The following is a 13248-nucleotide window of genomic DNA, read 5'->3' as shown; positions in this document are numbered from 1 at the left end:
TACCAAAAAAAAAAAAAAAAAGTGATGCTACACCACCTCCTGGACCACTAGATCCTCCCCTTATCACCCTAGAAGGTAGGGTCTAATTTTATGCTCATTTTACGGTGAGGAAACTGATACTCAGAGAGGTTTAGAAATCTGCTCCAGGTCACACAGCTAGTAAGCAGCAGAGTCTGGCTTTGGACAGAAGTCTGTCTGGTCCCAAAGCCTGTGCTGTATCCACTGTGCTGGAAGAGCAAGGGAAGGGTGGATGGAAATGAGGAGGTTTGACCTTGAGAAGGCTAAGGGGGAAACCGCAGGGTCCTGCGGACCAGGACTTAGACCCTTCGTTTGCCACTAGAGGGCCCACGTGGGTGGGGGTGGGACTTCCCAGACAGGTGGTAGACAGACCTGAGGTCACCATACAGTTTTGTATTTTTTCAGTTTGCAGGATTGAATCTGTGCCCTGGGCAGTGAAAGCGCTGAGTCCTAATCACTGGACTGCCAAGGAATTCCCAGGAAAAATATATTCTCTATATTAATCTGTATGGAGGGAATTCCCTGGCGTTCCAGTGGTTAGGACTCTGCACTTTCACTGCCGAGGGCACGGGTTCAATCCCTGGTCAGGGAACTAAGATCTCACAAAACGCACGGCACGGCCAAAAAAAACCATAAACAAACAAAAACACCCAGAATATATTTTCCTGGTCCTGTGCAAACACTCGGTGGCCTGTTGCATGAGGCAGCAAGATCCCCGAGGACCCCCAAGGGCTGAGGCTAGGGGACAGCACTCAGGGCTGCTGGAGAGCAGAGGCAGAGGTGGGCAGTGGTTAATGCTGTGGGCACTGCAGCCAAGTATGTGGATTGGACCCCAGCTCTGTGACTTACAGCTGTGTGACCTTGGGCCGGTCACCTGAGCTCTCAGAACTGCTGCTTGCTGTTCTGTAAAGTGGGACTATAATGTTTCACGGGGGTGTCGTGTGGCTACAGAGAGGTGGAGGGATGTGCGAAACATTCAATGCAATGCCTGCCAGGTAGTCAGCCCCCCAGACGTGGCCACCCTCATTACTACTATACAGTCAGCTTCCAGAGTTCTTAACCCTCATGCTACACTACCCCCTGCACCCTCCTCCAAAGGGCCTTTCTCCCAAGACCTCATGAACCCAAGGCCTAGTGCCTTCGAAGCTTGTCACAGTGACATTCCTCCAGCTCAGGACTTGCCTCACGGGTGGGGCTGGGTTAGCGACTGCCCAGAGGGCCTGGGGCACTCGCTTCTGCTCACCTGGCACCACTGCCCACTCCAGCTGGACTGGGCACAAGCAGGCATTGAGCCAATGCCCAAGGAATGTGTGAAATAAGGAAGGGGGTAGTGCAGGACCACAGGGGTGCATTTCCCCAGCTCCCAAGGGGCTCTGGTCTCAGAACACCCCACTCAGCGGTGAACAAGCATCAACAGCTCTCTCCACAGGGTGGCCAGGTTTAACAACAAAAACACAGAGCACCCAGTTAGTTTTCAATTTCAGATAATGAATAATTTGCTAGAATGTCCCAAACATTGCCTGGGATATACTTATACTAAAAAATTATTTGTTGATATGAAATTCAAATTCAACTGGATGTCCCCTATGTTACCTAGCAACCCTAGCTGCTCAGGCCCTCCCAGCACTTAGTTGTCTCTGATTGGTATCAGCTAAGACCCTCTGAGATATGATGTTTTATTTCCCAAGTCAAGGGAAGGACCAGACATTTCATTCCGGGCACCCAAAGCCAGCACAGCTCACACCTGGCGTCGTGCGTGGCCTGTCCCACCCATGAAGTTGCTCAAAAAAAAGCCCCAAACAGACTAAGCCCTCCCCGTGGACAGAAAATGTCAAGGCAGAAGTCAGTCCTAACTAATTGGTGGCCAGGAAAGGACACAGCTTTGAAGTCTGACCCTGATGGATTCAAACCCTGACTCTGCCACTAAATCTCTGTGGGAGCTTGGCAAGTTACTTACCTGGACTGAGCTGAAGTTTGCTCATCTGTAAAAATCTCAGAAGGTTGATGTGATTAAATAAATAACCTGGCACACCACAGATGCCCCCCAAATGCGGGCTCTCTCCCCTCTCAATTCCTGTGGCTCTGTCCCTCATTTCATTCCCTCTTAGCAATTATTTTAGGCAAATCTCTAATTAGAGAAAAGGCGGTCAACATTAACCCCACACAGGCTGGAACAGTATTGACACCAACAAACCTTAGTTGCCCTCATGTAAATTTCTTCCCAGCTAAACCTTCAATCCAAGTCCATTCCCTTGTTCCAGCCATCTCTCCCCCTAGCCGCTGACTGAAAGCTTCGAGGAGGTTTGCTGAAACAAGTATTAAGGAAAGTATCAAGGGACGTCTTCCCATATCCCATATCACCGTCACAGCACAGACGGTGTCTAATAATCCAAATATGGATAATGTATTGTTCTGTAGTCATCTATCTCTTAGATTCCTTCAGTACCAGACACCACGGGTGCTAAATTCCTTGTCATGCGTGAGTAAAAGGGCAGTCCTGGATACCACAGTCTCGAAGGAAACTGCACTGAGACCCAAAATGGCAGGTTTGGTCCAAGGTTCACACGTTCCTGACCAAAGCTAAAGGCTTCAGCCTCTCAGTGGCAAACAGAGCCAAGAAGCACTGGGCTGGTGGGGCGGGGAGGAAAAAAAACAGCCGCTGGCATCCTGACAGCTGAGGACACGGTTCAGGAAATGAAGACACCCCCGGAAGCTCCAGTGTTTCCCTAAATGCGCAAAGTCGGCGTTTTGTGCTGCTTACGAAATAAAGACGTTGAATTTATAAACTTTGAAAAACCACTCGTCCGGGATCACAGCTTCGTCTGCCAACAAAGGAGGCTACCAGGTTGGTGTCGGGGGTGCGGGTGAAAGGTTTAGCCCCTCTCTCGGTGGAAGGAAGGTGTGCCGCCTCTAAGTCCCCCCTCGGGCTCTCGGTGGGCCCCTTCCCCCCGCGCCTTCCTCTTTCCCCAGAGAAATTCTGGGCGCGCAGGCCAAAGAGAGCCTCAGGGGCCCGGCGCTCCCAGCTGGGCCGGTCTGACTCCGGGAAGAGGGGGCCTGCCTTCCCTCCTCCAGTTTCCTCTCGGTCTTTCCTGCTGGCCTTCTGCATCCCTCTCCTTGCTATGGTCTATCCACCCACCTCCTTCTCACCTGGACTCTGTACGTTCTCTTTCTCCCTACCACCCCTCTTTCCCCAAAAGCTCGGTCCTCTCACCTCTAAATTCCTACTTTAAAAGCACGCCCAACATCTCACCTCTAAATTCCTACTTTAAAAGCGCAACCGCCCAACACGCTCGGGGAGACCCGCCCCGCGCCCGCCCGCCAGCCCGCCAGCCCGCCAGCCCGCCAGCCCGCCAACCCCAGCGGCTGGGCCACCCCCGCCCCGCCCCGCCCCGCCTATTGCCACCTTCAGGTTCACGGCGGGCAGCTCCATCCCGACCAAGCTGGAGGGAACCTGCGCGACGACCGCGGGGGCTCCTGGTCTACGAACTCGGGAAACAAACTTGCCCGGCTCCGCCCCGCCCGCGGCCCCGACTCCAACCCCCCACCGGGGGAGGGAATGGGCACGTGAGTTGGGTCACGTGACTGTTGCCTGGTTGCTAGGCGACGGTGTCCGGCTGGTAGAGCCTTAGTCCCGCCACTGCCCAGCTAGTTTCCGGCACCGCTGGAGAACATCCAGATTTGCGTCGCAAAGGGCACAATATCTCGCCGAGTTGAAGTCCCTGCAAGTGGGCTGATGGGAGAACTTGGGGGAACGTCCAGGTACAAACTGCAGATGCGGCAACAGCTGGTGTCTCATCCTAGAGGGCACCCTGTCCTCCTCCTCCGGTGAAAGTGGGGACAGTTACGGACCTCAGAGGATCCTTGTGAGGATAAATGAACTAATTCATGTTGAAGAAAATATGATTCTGACACTTGCTAAAATGGTAAGGAAACTTATTCAAGACTACTGGGGCAGGGGTTCCACAATAGGGGAGGGAGAGATCAAGCCCAACTCGGAGTACCCCAAGGATAAGTGGGGTTTATAGGCAAGCAGCAGAGTGAAGGGTCAGTGGGTGGCAAAAGTACGACTACGAAGAAACATCAAGGATAGGGTGATTCTTGCTAACCTGACCTAACAGGATTCTTGCTAAAGATAGGCCAAAGACAGATCTCAAAAGTGGGGGATGGGGAACTTGATCAGATATGGAGGGTGATCAGATATCAAGGGTCGGTGGGATTCTTGCTAAACTGACTTAGCAGGATTCTTGCTGAAACTGGGCTATGCAGGATGCACAAGGCTAGGTTGAGGCCTAGTCAAGAAGAGGGCTCAGAGGAGCCTAACTACAGTTTGGTTAAAGATACAGTCTTTGTCTGGACTTCCCTGGTGGTCCAGTGGGTAAGACTCCTTGCTCCCAGTGCAGGGGGCTGGGGTTTGATCCCATGTCAGGGAACTAGATCCCCCAGGCATGCCGCAACTAAGAAGTACTCATGCTGCAACTGTGTGCAGGCGTGCCACAGCTAAGACGTGGTGCAAACAAAATAATAACTAAATAAATAAATATTAAAAAAAAAAAAGATAAGAGTCTTTGTCAACGTAACGTGCCCAGAACAAATGCCTGGCATTTAGTAAATGGGCAATGTACATAAAATATTGTTATTATCAATACACAAGGGGCCTATGGTTGGAGCCTTCTTGAGTTAACATACTTAAAGCTTCAGAAAGATCCACCTGGAAGACCAGCAGAAAACCTATAGTCACACTTGTCTCCAGAAGGAAGAGGACTCGAGAAGATTCTATCAAGACACTGTCTTCCCCCCCAGCTGTGAATGGAAGGGATGGAGGAAAGAAAGGGCTCTCCCACCTGGCATCTCTCTTAAAGATCGTTGCCCTCCAAAGAGTCCCTCCATCCTCCTCCCCAGCCCATCCTCCACCCATAACCAGAGAACACTTTCATTTGGATAACTCCAGCTTTCATTTAGAGGGTCCGCTTGAGTCTGAGTGTTTATTCTTATTTCCAGGAGGGGAGAGACCACGTGGAAACTTGAAAATCTGCCTGGGTGGGTCCTGAGATCATATCAAGACACATACCCTCTCCAGATACAAAGAAGGACTTTTCTAGGTGAGTGTGGGAACTTTTGCAGGGCTGCAGGGTCCGCTGGCCTAATTTAATGCCCCTTTTGGAGACACAGTCATCCAGCCGGGGGGCAGAACAGCACAACATCTGCCAGAGTAACCGAGAGCTGGTAAGCTTTAGAGACCAGACAAATGGCTACACTGGGTAGGATTGTTCGGGATTCAGAGCCCAGGGGATGAGCTGGACCAGAGTAGCAAGAGTTTGAGTCCTATCCTTGTCCACTTACGGGTTCAACTTGAGTAAGTCACTTTGCCTCTCTATGCTTCAGTTTTCTGATCTGTAAAATGAGGATAATAATAGTATCTTCCTCAACGGGTTGTTAGGATTTGTTAATACACAAAAAATGTTTAGAGCATTGCCTGGCAGACAGTAAGCACTCAATCAGGATTTGCTTCTATTTTGTTGTTCATTATTAGTTAATTATCATTAATTATTGTTACCGGCATAGTACCTAGAAAAGGAATTCCTCAATAACTGGTGGGTATTATAACATTATTATCATATTATTTCCTTCTAAGAGATGTTCCCCATCCACCCCAGATCCTAGAGATGTTTAATCCAAACCTGCAGGTGTGTAATAAAACCGTGATCACCTTGTAAGGAGAAAATGCAAAACAACTCCTGGGATTAGAGCTGACATTTATTAAGTACTATTTTGTGGCAGACAGTGTGAAAAGTGCTCATAATAAATGTTCACAACAACTGTTGTGGTGTAGGTGCCATTCTCATCCTGATTTACAGTAAGATGACTGAGGCTAAGAGGAGTTAAACCACTTGCCCAAAGGCACATCACTAGTTGGTATTAAACTGGGCTGGGGACCAAGGAGGTCTGGTTCCACGGCTGTGACATTCAGCCACTCAGCTCCACAGCCCACATCACAGGAAAATACAGTCCAGGCTGAGATGCAAAGGATGAAGCAAGGCAAGGAGGGGAAGACAGATTGGAGCCAGATGAAGCACAAGGCTGGGCCTGTGGAAAGTCCCTGCAGCTCACACAGTGACACTGCATTCACCCCGACCAGCTAGGGCCAGAGGCACTCCTGGATAGGGGTGGGGCAGAGAGTTCGAGCAGACCCAGCAGGGGTGGGGAGGGAGCCCACAGGGACAAAGGAAAGCGAAACTGTTCTTAAAGCCAGAGTTCCTGCCATGATCTATCCTGCCTGTGGAAAGACAAGGGGACCCCCACAAGACACATCCTACAAGGCTTTGGGGTCATATTTTTAGGGAGTACGCTTCTGGAAGTCAAGTTTAAATTTTTCATGTCCCTCACCAATCCTGTCTGTCTCAGCCGAGTTTTATCTTCATACCTTCAACAAAGAAAATGACATCACACAACAATGTGAATGTACTTGACATTACTGAATTGTACACTTTAAAATGGTTGGGATGGTAAATTTTACGTTACGTACTTTTTTTTTTTTTTTACCGTAATTGAAAACAAAACAAAACCAAAAAACTGACATGCAGAATAGATTCATTCATTTATTCATTCAGTCATTAAGGGAATAGTTATTGAACACCTACTTGGGTGAATATCTAGGAATGGAATGGCTGGACCACACGGCACGTGTATACTTAAATTTTTAAGAAATCGCCAAACTGTTTTCCAAGACCGTGATGCCGTCCTATTTTTTCTTCGTAGCACTTATCAATACGTGAAGGTATTGCCCTACCAATTTACTTGTCACCTTGTTTATTGTCTGTCCCCCCATCTAGACTGCAAGCCCTAGGAGCGGCTTGCAACCTTGACACTCGCCTGGTGCATAGCAGGTGCTCATGGAATACACCAGCTGAACCAGTATGTGTGCACCACTTCCTCCCATCATGGGCACCAGGGAAGACCTGCCACCCAACTCTCCGCTTGTCCTCAGGGTGCCACTAATATAGTCCAGGTTCTGCCCTGGAAGCCACTCAGTCAATGTTGTTGGTTATGCAAATGGCCGATGAAGCAACCACTGCCGTTTCTTCCCCATAGTTGCTTGTGTCCTTCAGATAAAGATATTATTTGGATCCCTGCTCTGCCTCGCCTCCTCCTAGCAGAGTGATCTTAAAGCTCAGGGTGATGGTGAGGATCCTGTGAGATAGTTTACACAGCATGCCTGGCACAGCTCCTGGCACTTTGTAAATGCTCAGTAAGCAAATAGCTGCCCTGCTGCTATGAAAAAACCACAGCATCTTCCAGTGTCTCTCAGGATCTCCTGGCCCCTGATAAACGCCTGTTGAATTGGAGCAGCAGAGAAAGGCCCCTTGGATGGGGAGAAGACGCCCATAGCCCTTTCCTATGAGCAAAGCCTGGGAGATGGACCTCAGTGTTTCAGCATGCTGCCGCCTTCCCAACCTTGACCCCCACAGCGCTGCCACTCTGTATCTATGTGACCTTGGGTTAGTTGCTTAATCTCTCTGAATTTTTTTCTGCATCTAGAAAATGGGGACAGTGATAGTCAGTCCCCAGGCAGTGTGAGGCACAAAGGAGGCACTGAATATGAAAAGGCTTTGAAATGATTTCCAACTGTCCTTTGGTCCACAGTGTACTAGACACCCAACAATTCTGATGTGATCCGGACACTTCCTTCCCTGAGTGCGTACATCAAACTGGAAGAAACAGAGCAGAGAAAATAACCAAAACACCGTCTGAAAGTCACAGGCACCTGTGAGAGAGCAGGCCCTCCATAGGAAGCTCATCAGAGAGGGGCCTAGAAGGCAGAGCCGTGGACCCTGGATGCCACCAGGATTCATGCTGGATCCGGATTCGATCTGGAGACCTTTCCTCCAGTGCTTCTTGACTTGACCCAGCCACGCTGGCTCTGTGTTTCTTGGCCTAAGGTCTGGCAGGATGGGGGAAAGCCCGGGTTTTGTTGGTCAGGGTTGTTCCTTGTATCTGAGGATGTGATCTTTTCTCTTTCTGAGCAAAGACAGCAGGAAAGGAGGAGCAGAAGTGAAGGAACCGAGTGGAACCCTGTAGGGTTAGAGTCGGGGCATCTCTCTTAGGCTCCCAGATCCTGTGGCCCGTTCTCTGGTTGATGCCAAAATTCTGAAAGTATCGGAGATCATTATGACTTGTCAGTAAGATCGTCCATGTCCACACATCATTCACTCAGAGCCGGGCAAGGGATGTGATCCTGGGGAAGCACATGACCGGGGGGCATTAGGGTGGGCGATTCTGCTCCTTTCCTCTTCCTGGGTTTTCTGGAGGAGCTTGGACATTGCTGGGAGGTGTGAGAGCCCCCTCTCCAGAGAGGCATTTGTTTGTGTGACTGGTCAAAAGCGGCGGGGGGGCTGATTCTGAAATACTTGTCCCGATGGCACAGCATTGGAATTTACGGCAGCATCCACCGCTAACTTTTATAGGCCACAGTCAGGCTCCTTAAATACTCCTCCTTGAGCCTTAAAACGCAGCCAGTAATTCCTAATGTTCCTATTGCTTTGCCGCCTCATCAGGGTCCTATGAAAATCACTGCTGGGTGAGCCCCATCCTGGGACGGCCTCACCGAACACTTAGTGATATTACCCTGTCCCTCCAGAGGCCGGTGTGCTCAAGTCAGGCATCAGAGAACCCATCGGAATGCCCTGTGGACCCCTTGGTGAGCGTGGAAAAGGCAGAAAGGAAATTGCCTGTGCCCTGCCGTGTCCCAGGAAACAGTGGTCGTGTTAGACACCAGCCAGAAAGAAAGCGATATAAGTGGATATTGCCCAGGACAAAGCCAGCCCCCCAGCTGCACTCTAATTCTCTGTCCTGTGGCATTTTCTTCATCCATACTCCAGCAATCCTCTTTATTTTTATTGAAGTGTAGTTGATTTACAATGTTGTGTTAATTTCTGCCGTACAGCAAAGTGATTCAGTTATATGTTCAATTTTATATATATATATATATATATATATATATACACACACACACACACACACACACATATTCTTTTTCATATTCTTTTCTATTATGGTTTATCACAGCATATTGGGTATAGTTCCCTGTGCTCTGCAGTAGGAGCTTCTTGTTCATCCATCCTGTATATAGTGATTTGCATCTGCGAATCCCAAACTCCCAATCCAGCAATCCTCTTATGTCACCGTGTGTATGCATGTGTGTGTGTGTGCGCACGCACACGCACGAGTGAGCTCACAGGCCGTCACTAAATGTGTGTTGACTGCCTCTCGCCTCCCCCTGCCTGTGCCGGTTCTATCCCTCTGTCCCGGTTCTGTCCGGAGTTCAGGCTGCTGCCTCCTCTCCTCTGTCAGGCCTCCCATCTCTCCACATGGGTAGGCTGGAATTCCAAAGGAGGCACCTGAGGGCTCCGGCCGCGCCTTAACGATCACTCAGAAACCCAGACAAGGCCAGTTATGGCTGCTGAGGCCTGCGGCCCCCAAGATGCCTGTCTGCAGTGGAGTTTATCTTGGTGTTTGCTTTCACCTGCTGCCCGCCGCTGGCTCACTGCCTATGGCCTTCAGTCTCTGCGGCAGGCAGGAAAGATAAGAGAAGAATGAGGACGCCGTGGTGGGGCTGGGCAGGGTGCCTCCATGGTTCCACCAGTTGGAAAGCCCCTGGGAGGAATCCCAAACTCTTTCCTCTCTGAGGAGTGCCCCAGGAGGCGGCCTGAAGGTGAGTGCGTGACCTTCGGCTCAGGCAGCCCAGGGCTGGGACCTGCCGGCAGAGGTCCTGCCCACCCTGCCAAATGGCCCTGACAGCAGCCTCGATGGTCCTGGGTGAGCTGCACAGTCCTGTGATGGGCGGAGTGGTGTGGGATCGGTGACCCACTCCCAGTAGGTGCTCAGTGAACTGCTGACCTTTGAGAGGAACGTGGGGTTGGTGGACATAATCAGGTTTCAGACTCAGAGAGACACGGGTAGTGTCCCTGGCACTGCCACTAAGTAACTATGTCACTTTGGACAAGTGGCCTTTGTTTCTTAGTGCCTTAGTTTTCCTCCTCTGCAAAATGGGCTCTAACAATTTCCGGCTACACCAGAGGATGGGTGCCCCATGCAGGGGACTCAGCTCAATAAACAGAGGTCAGGGTTTTGTTTGGATGAATGCATTTCCTCGCTAACCCTGGATTTCACTCTGTGCTGGGCGCTGACACAAGGTCAAGGCTGGGAACACAGCGGGACAGTTTGGGACCACCATGTGCAGAACTGACTAACCTGCCCTGCTGCACTGACCAGTCACCAGTGTGGAAGGAGCCTGGGTGTCCTGAGGCTGGTCCAGTGGCACAGACAGATGGGTTTCAGGATAAACCGTTGTGAGGGGTGTGATGAAGGGAAGGGGCACCTCTGTTAGCCACTTGCTTACATGGGTCCACTCACACCACCCTACCCCACCCTATGCATCCCGACCAGAACTTCACGTCCAGACACTCCTCCAGGCACATCAAAGCACCCATGCCCACATACGTGACAGATGGTGGCCGCTACTGCCACCTGTTGCTAAAGCTAGCAGACTGTGGAAGCCCAGTGCTTCGTGACACACCACAGACAACACTACCACACACCCAGGTGTTGTGATCCAGATCTGGAGCTGGGGAGCCCAGCTCCAGGAGCCTTCCTGTGATGGTGAGTTTTCTGTGTCAACTTGGCCAGGTTGTCATACCCAAGGATTTAATCACACACTTATCTAGGTGCTGCTGTGAAGGCATTTTGCAGATGTGGTCAACATCAACAAGCAGTTGACTTCAAGTAAAGGAGATGGACGTGCCAGAATGTGGGTGGGCCTCACCCAATAAGGTGAACGCCATCAGAGCAAAAACTGCGGTCTTGGGGAACAAGAAATGTGACCTTGGGGCTTCCCTGGTGGCGCAGTGGTTGAGAGTCCGCCTGCCGATGCAGGGGACACGGGTTTGTGCCCCCGTCCGGGAAGATCCCACATGCTGCGGAGCGGCTGGGCCCATGAGCCGTGACCACTGAGCCTGCACGTCCGGAGCCTGTGCTCTGCAGCAGGAGAGGCCACAACAGTGAGAGGTCTGCGTACCGAAGAAAAAAAGAAATGTGACCTCAAGTGTGCAACATCAACCTCTGCCTGAGCTTCTGGCCTGCTGGCTGGCCCTACAGATTTCAGACTTGCTGGCCCCTACAATAGCATGAGCCAATTCCTTAAAATATATCTCTTTATACAAATACATATATAAAGAAGAGATAAATACATAGACACTTAAAGATACATAAGTATATCGGGACTTCCCTGGTGGCACAGTGGTTAAGGATCCACCTGCCAATGCAGGGGACACGGGTTCGAGCCCCGGTTCCAGGAAGATCCCACATGCCGCGGAGCAACTAAGTCCGTGCGCCACAACTACTGAGCCTGCGCTCTAGAGCCCACGAGCCACAACTATTGAGCCCGCGTGCCACAACTACTGAAGCCCGTGCGCCTAGAGCCCGTGCTCGGCAGCAAGAGAAACCACCGCAATGAGAAGCCCGCGCACCGCAACGAAGAGTAGCTCCCCCTCGCCGCAACTAGAGAAAGCCTGCGCGCGGCAACGAAGACCCAGTGCAGCCAAAAATAAATAAATTTTTTTAAAAAGATACATAAATATAAATATTCTATTGGTTCTGTTTCTCTGGAGAACTCTGAGACACCCCCAATCCAGCCACCTGATCCCCTGAGGGCCAGCACCCACGCTGCCAGGAAAAGCATCAAAGTGACTGTGGCCTCGGGTTCAACAGGTCTTGACTTTTCACTTCAGACTGCTCTGTCTCTTGTTAGCAGAAATGGGTTTGAGTTGACATCCCACAACAGAAGGGGTTTTTAGAAGCCCAGCATGCTTTCTGCAACCACTGGACCCTGGGATCAGTAGTTTAGACTAGGGGTTGGCAAACTACAGACCAATGGCAGATCCAGGCCACTGCCCTTTGGTGTAAATAAAGTTTGGTTGGAATACAGCCGTGCTCATTCATTTGTGCTCATCTATTTCCGTGTTGTCTCTGGGGGCTTTTGGACTACAACGGCCGGGTTGAGCAATTGGGACAGAGAGGGTGTGACTTGCGATGCCTATATGAAAGGGGACCTTCTGGGCTTGATTCCTGAGACCCATCCCCAGTGCGAGGTTTGCCAGCTCCCTGGGGCCTAAGCAGGGAGGAAAGTGAGTTCTCAGGAAGGTTTGGTGCAGTAGTTCTCAGACCTGGGGGATGAGGAGGGGTGGTTATCAAACATGCAGATTCCCAAGCCCACCTCTGGAGATTCTGAGTCAGAGGCCCCGGTAGGCTCAGAAACCTGGGTCTGCTCCCCAGAGGAGCCTGATGCTGGTACCCCAGGCCCGTGTTATAGGAAACCCTGGATTAGGGGGGTTTCCCTGTCCAGGCTGTAGGAGCCAGTCCCTCAGTGATGCCTGGGCAGGGAGATCCCCACAGGTACACTAGGCCTTTAAGGGCTTCCCACACCTGTGGTTACCCTGGCCTCCAGGAGAGTCTGGACCCTACCTTGGCTTTAGGATGCAGAGCTGCTGAGAGCCATGACATAGCCTTGCTCTGATCAGATAGGCTTAGGGGGGTCTGGTCTGCAGAGCTGGGTGGTGCTGCCTGGAGATAAGGGACGTCTTCCCTGGTGCTAAGCCAGGCTGCCCGTCGCCAGTTCACACCGTTTCCCAAGGCGGCATCTGAGCCTGTCCAGGCCTGGCCTCAGGCGGTGGTGCTTTGTTCTGCATTCTGCCCAAGCTGGCATCTGCTTGTCTCTGCACTCTGCCTGGAATGAGCCTGCCAGCCTTGTATGTGGCCAGCCTTGTAATCTCTTTGGGACCTCAGCTGCCCCAACTCTAAAATGGGAGATAAAAATATGAAACTCCCACCCAAGAGGTCTGGTTAAAGGACCATGATGCAGTCCAGGTGACAGCAGAGACCCTGTCTGCCTGTTTACTGCTTAGCCCTGAGCAAATGCTCAGTCCAAGGTGTGGAGTGAATGGGTAAGTAGCTGGAGAAATACCAGGCTCAGAGTCCCCTCCAAACACCCTGACAGTACTCACTGCCTGCACATCTCTGGAGGGGCAGAGAGAGACGACACGGCAGCTTATTAATCATCATCTCTTTATTTACAGCTCAAGAGAGCGCATGCAACACGCCATCACAGGACTACAAGGGCATAGCACCTCCCCCCTCCCCTGCTGCCCCAACACCTTAAAGAGGAACGACAGCGCCCCC

General features: G+C 51.2%; 1 protein-coding gene across 1 annotated transcript in view; it reads right to left on the bottom strand.

Annotated features, from left to right (window-relative positions):
- The window catches only part of AGTRAP (angiotensin II receptor associated protein), a 12851-nt gene extending 9348 nt beyond the window's left edge, over positions 1–3503 (bottom strand). Inside the window, exon 1 of the mRNA XM_007463167.1 lies at positions 3422–3503. Within this exon, the coding sequence (XP_007463229.1) occupies positions 3422–3448 (27 nt within the window). The 5' untranslated portion in view covers positions 3449–3503. The remainder of the gene's footprint in view (positions 1–3421) is intronic.
- Positions 3504–13248: the final 9745 nt, after the last annotated feature.

This window comes from Lipotes vexillifer, unplaced genomic scaffold, assembly GCF_000442215.2.
Source record: "Lipotes vexillifer unplaced genomic scaffold, Lipotes_vexillifer_v1.1 scaffold109, whole genome shotgun sequence".
NCBI classification, from domain to species: domain Eukaryota; kingdom Metazoa; phylum Chordata; class Mammalia; order Artiodactyla; family Lipotidae; genus Lipotes; species Lipotes vexillifer.
The sequence above is the reverse complement of the archived record's forward strand: the minus strand, read 5'-3'. Positions and strand labels throughout refer to the sequence as shown.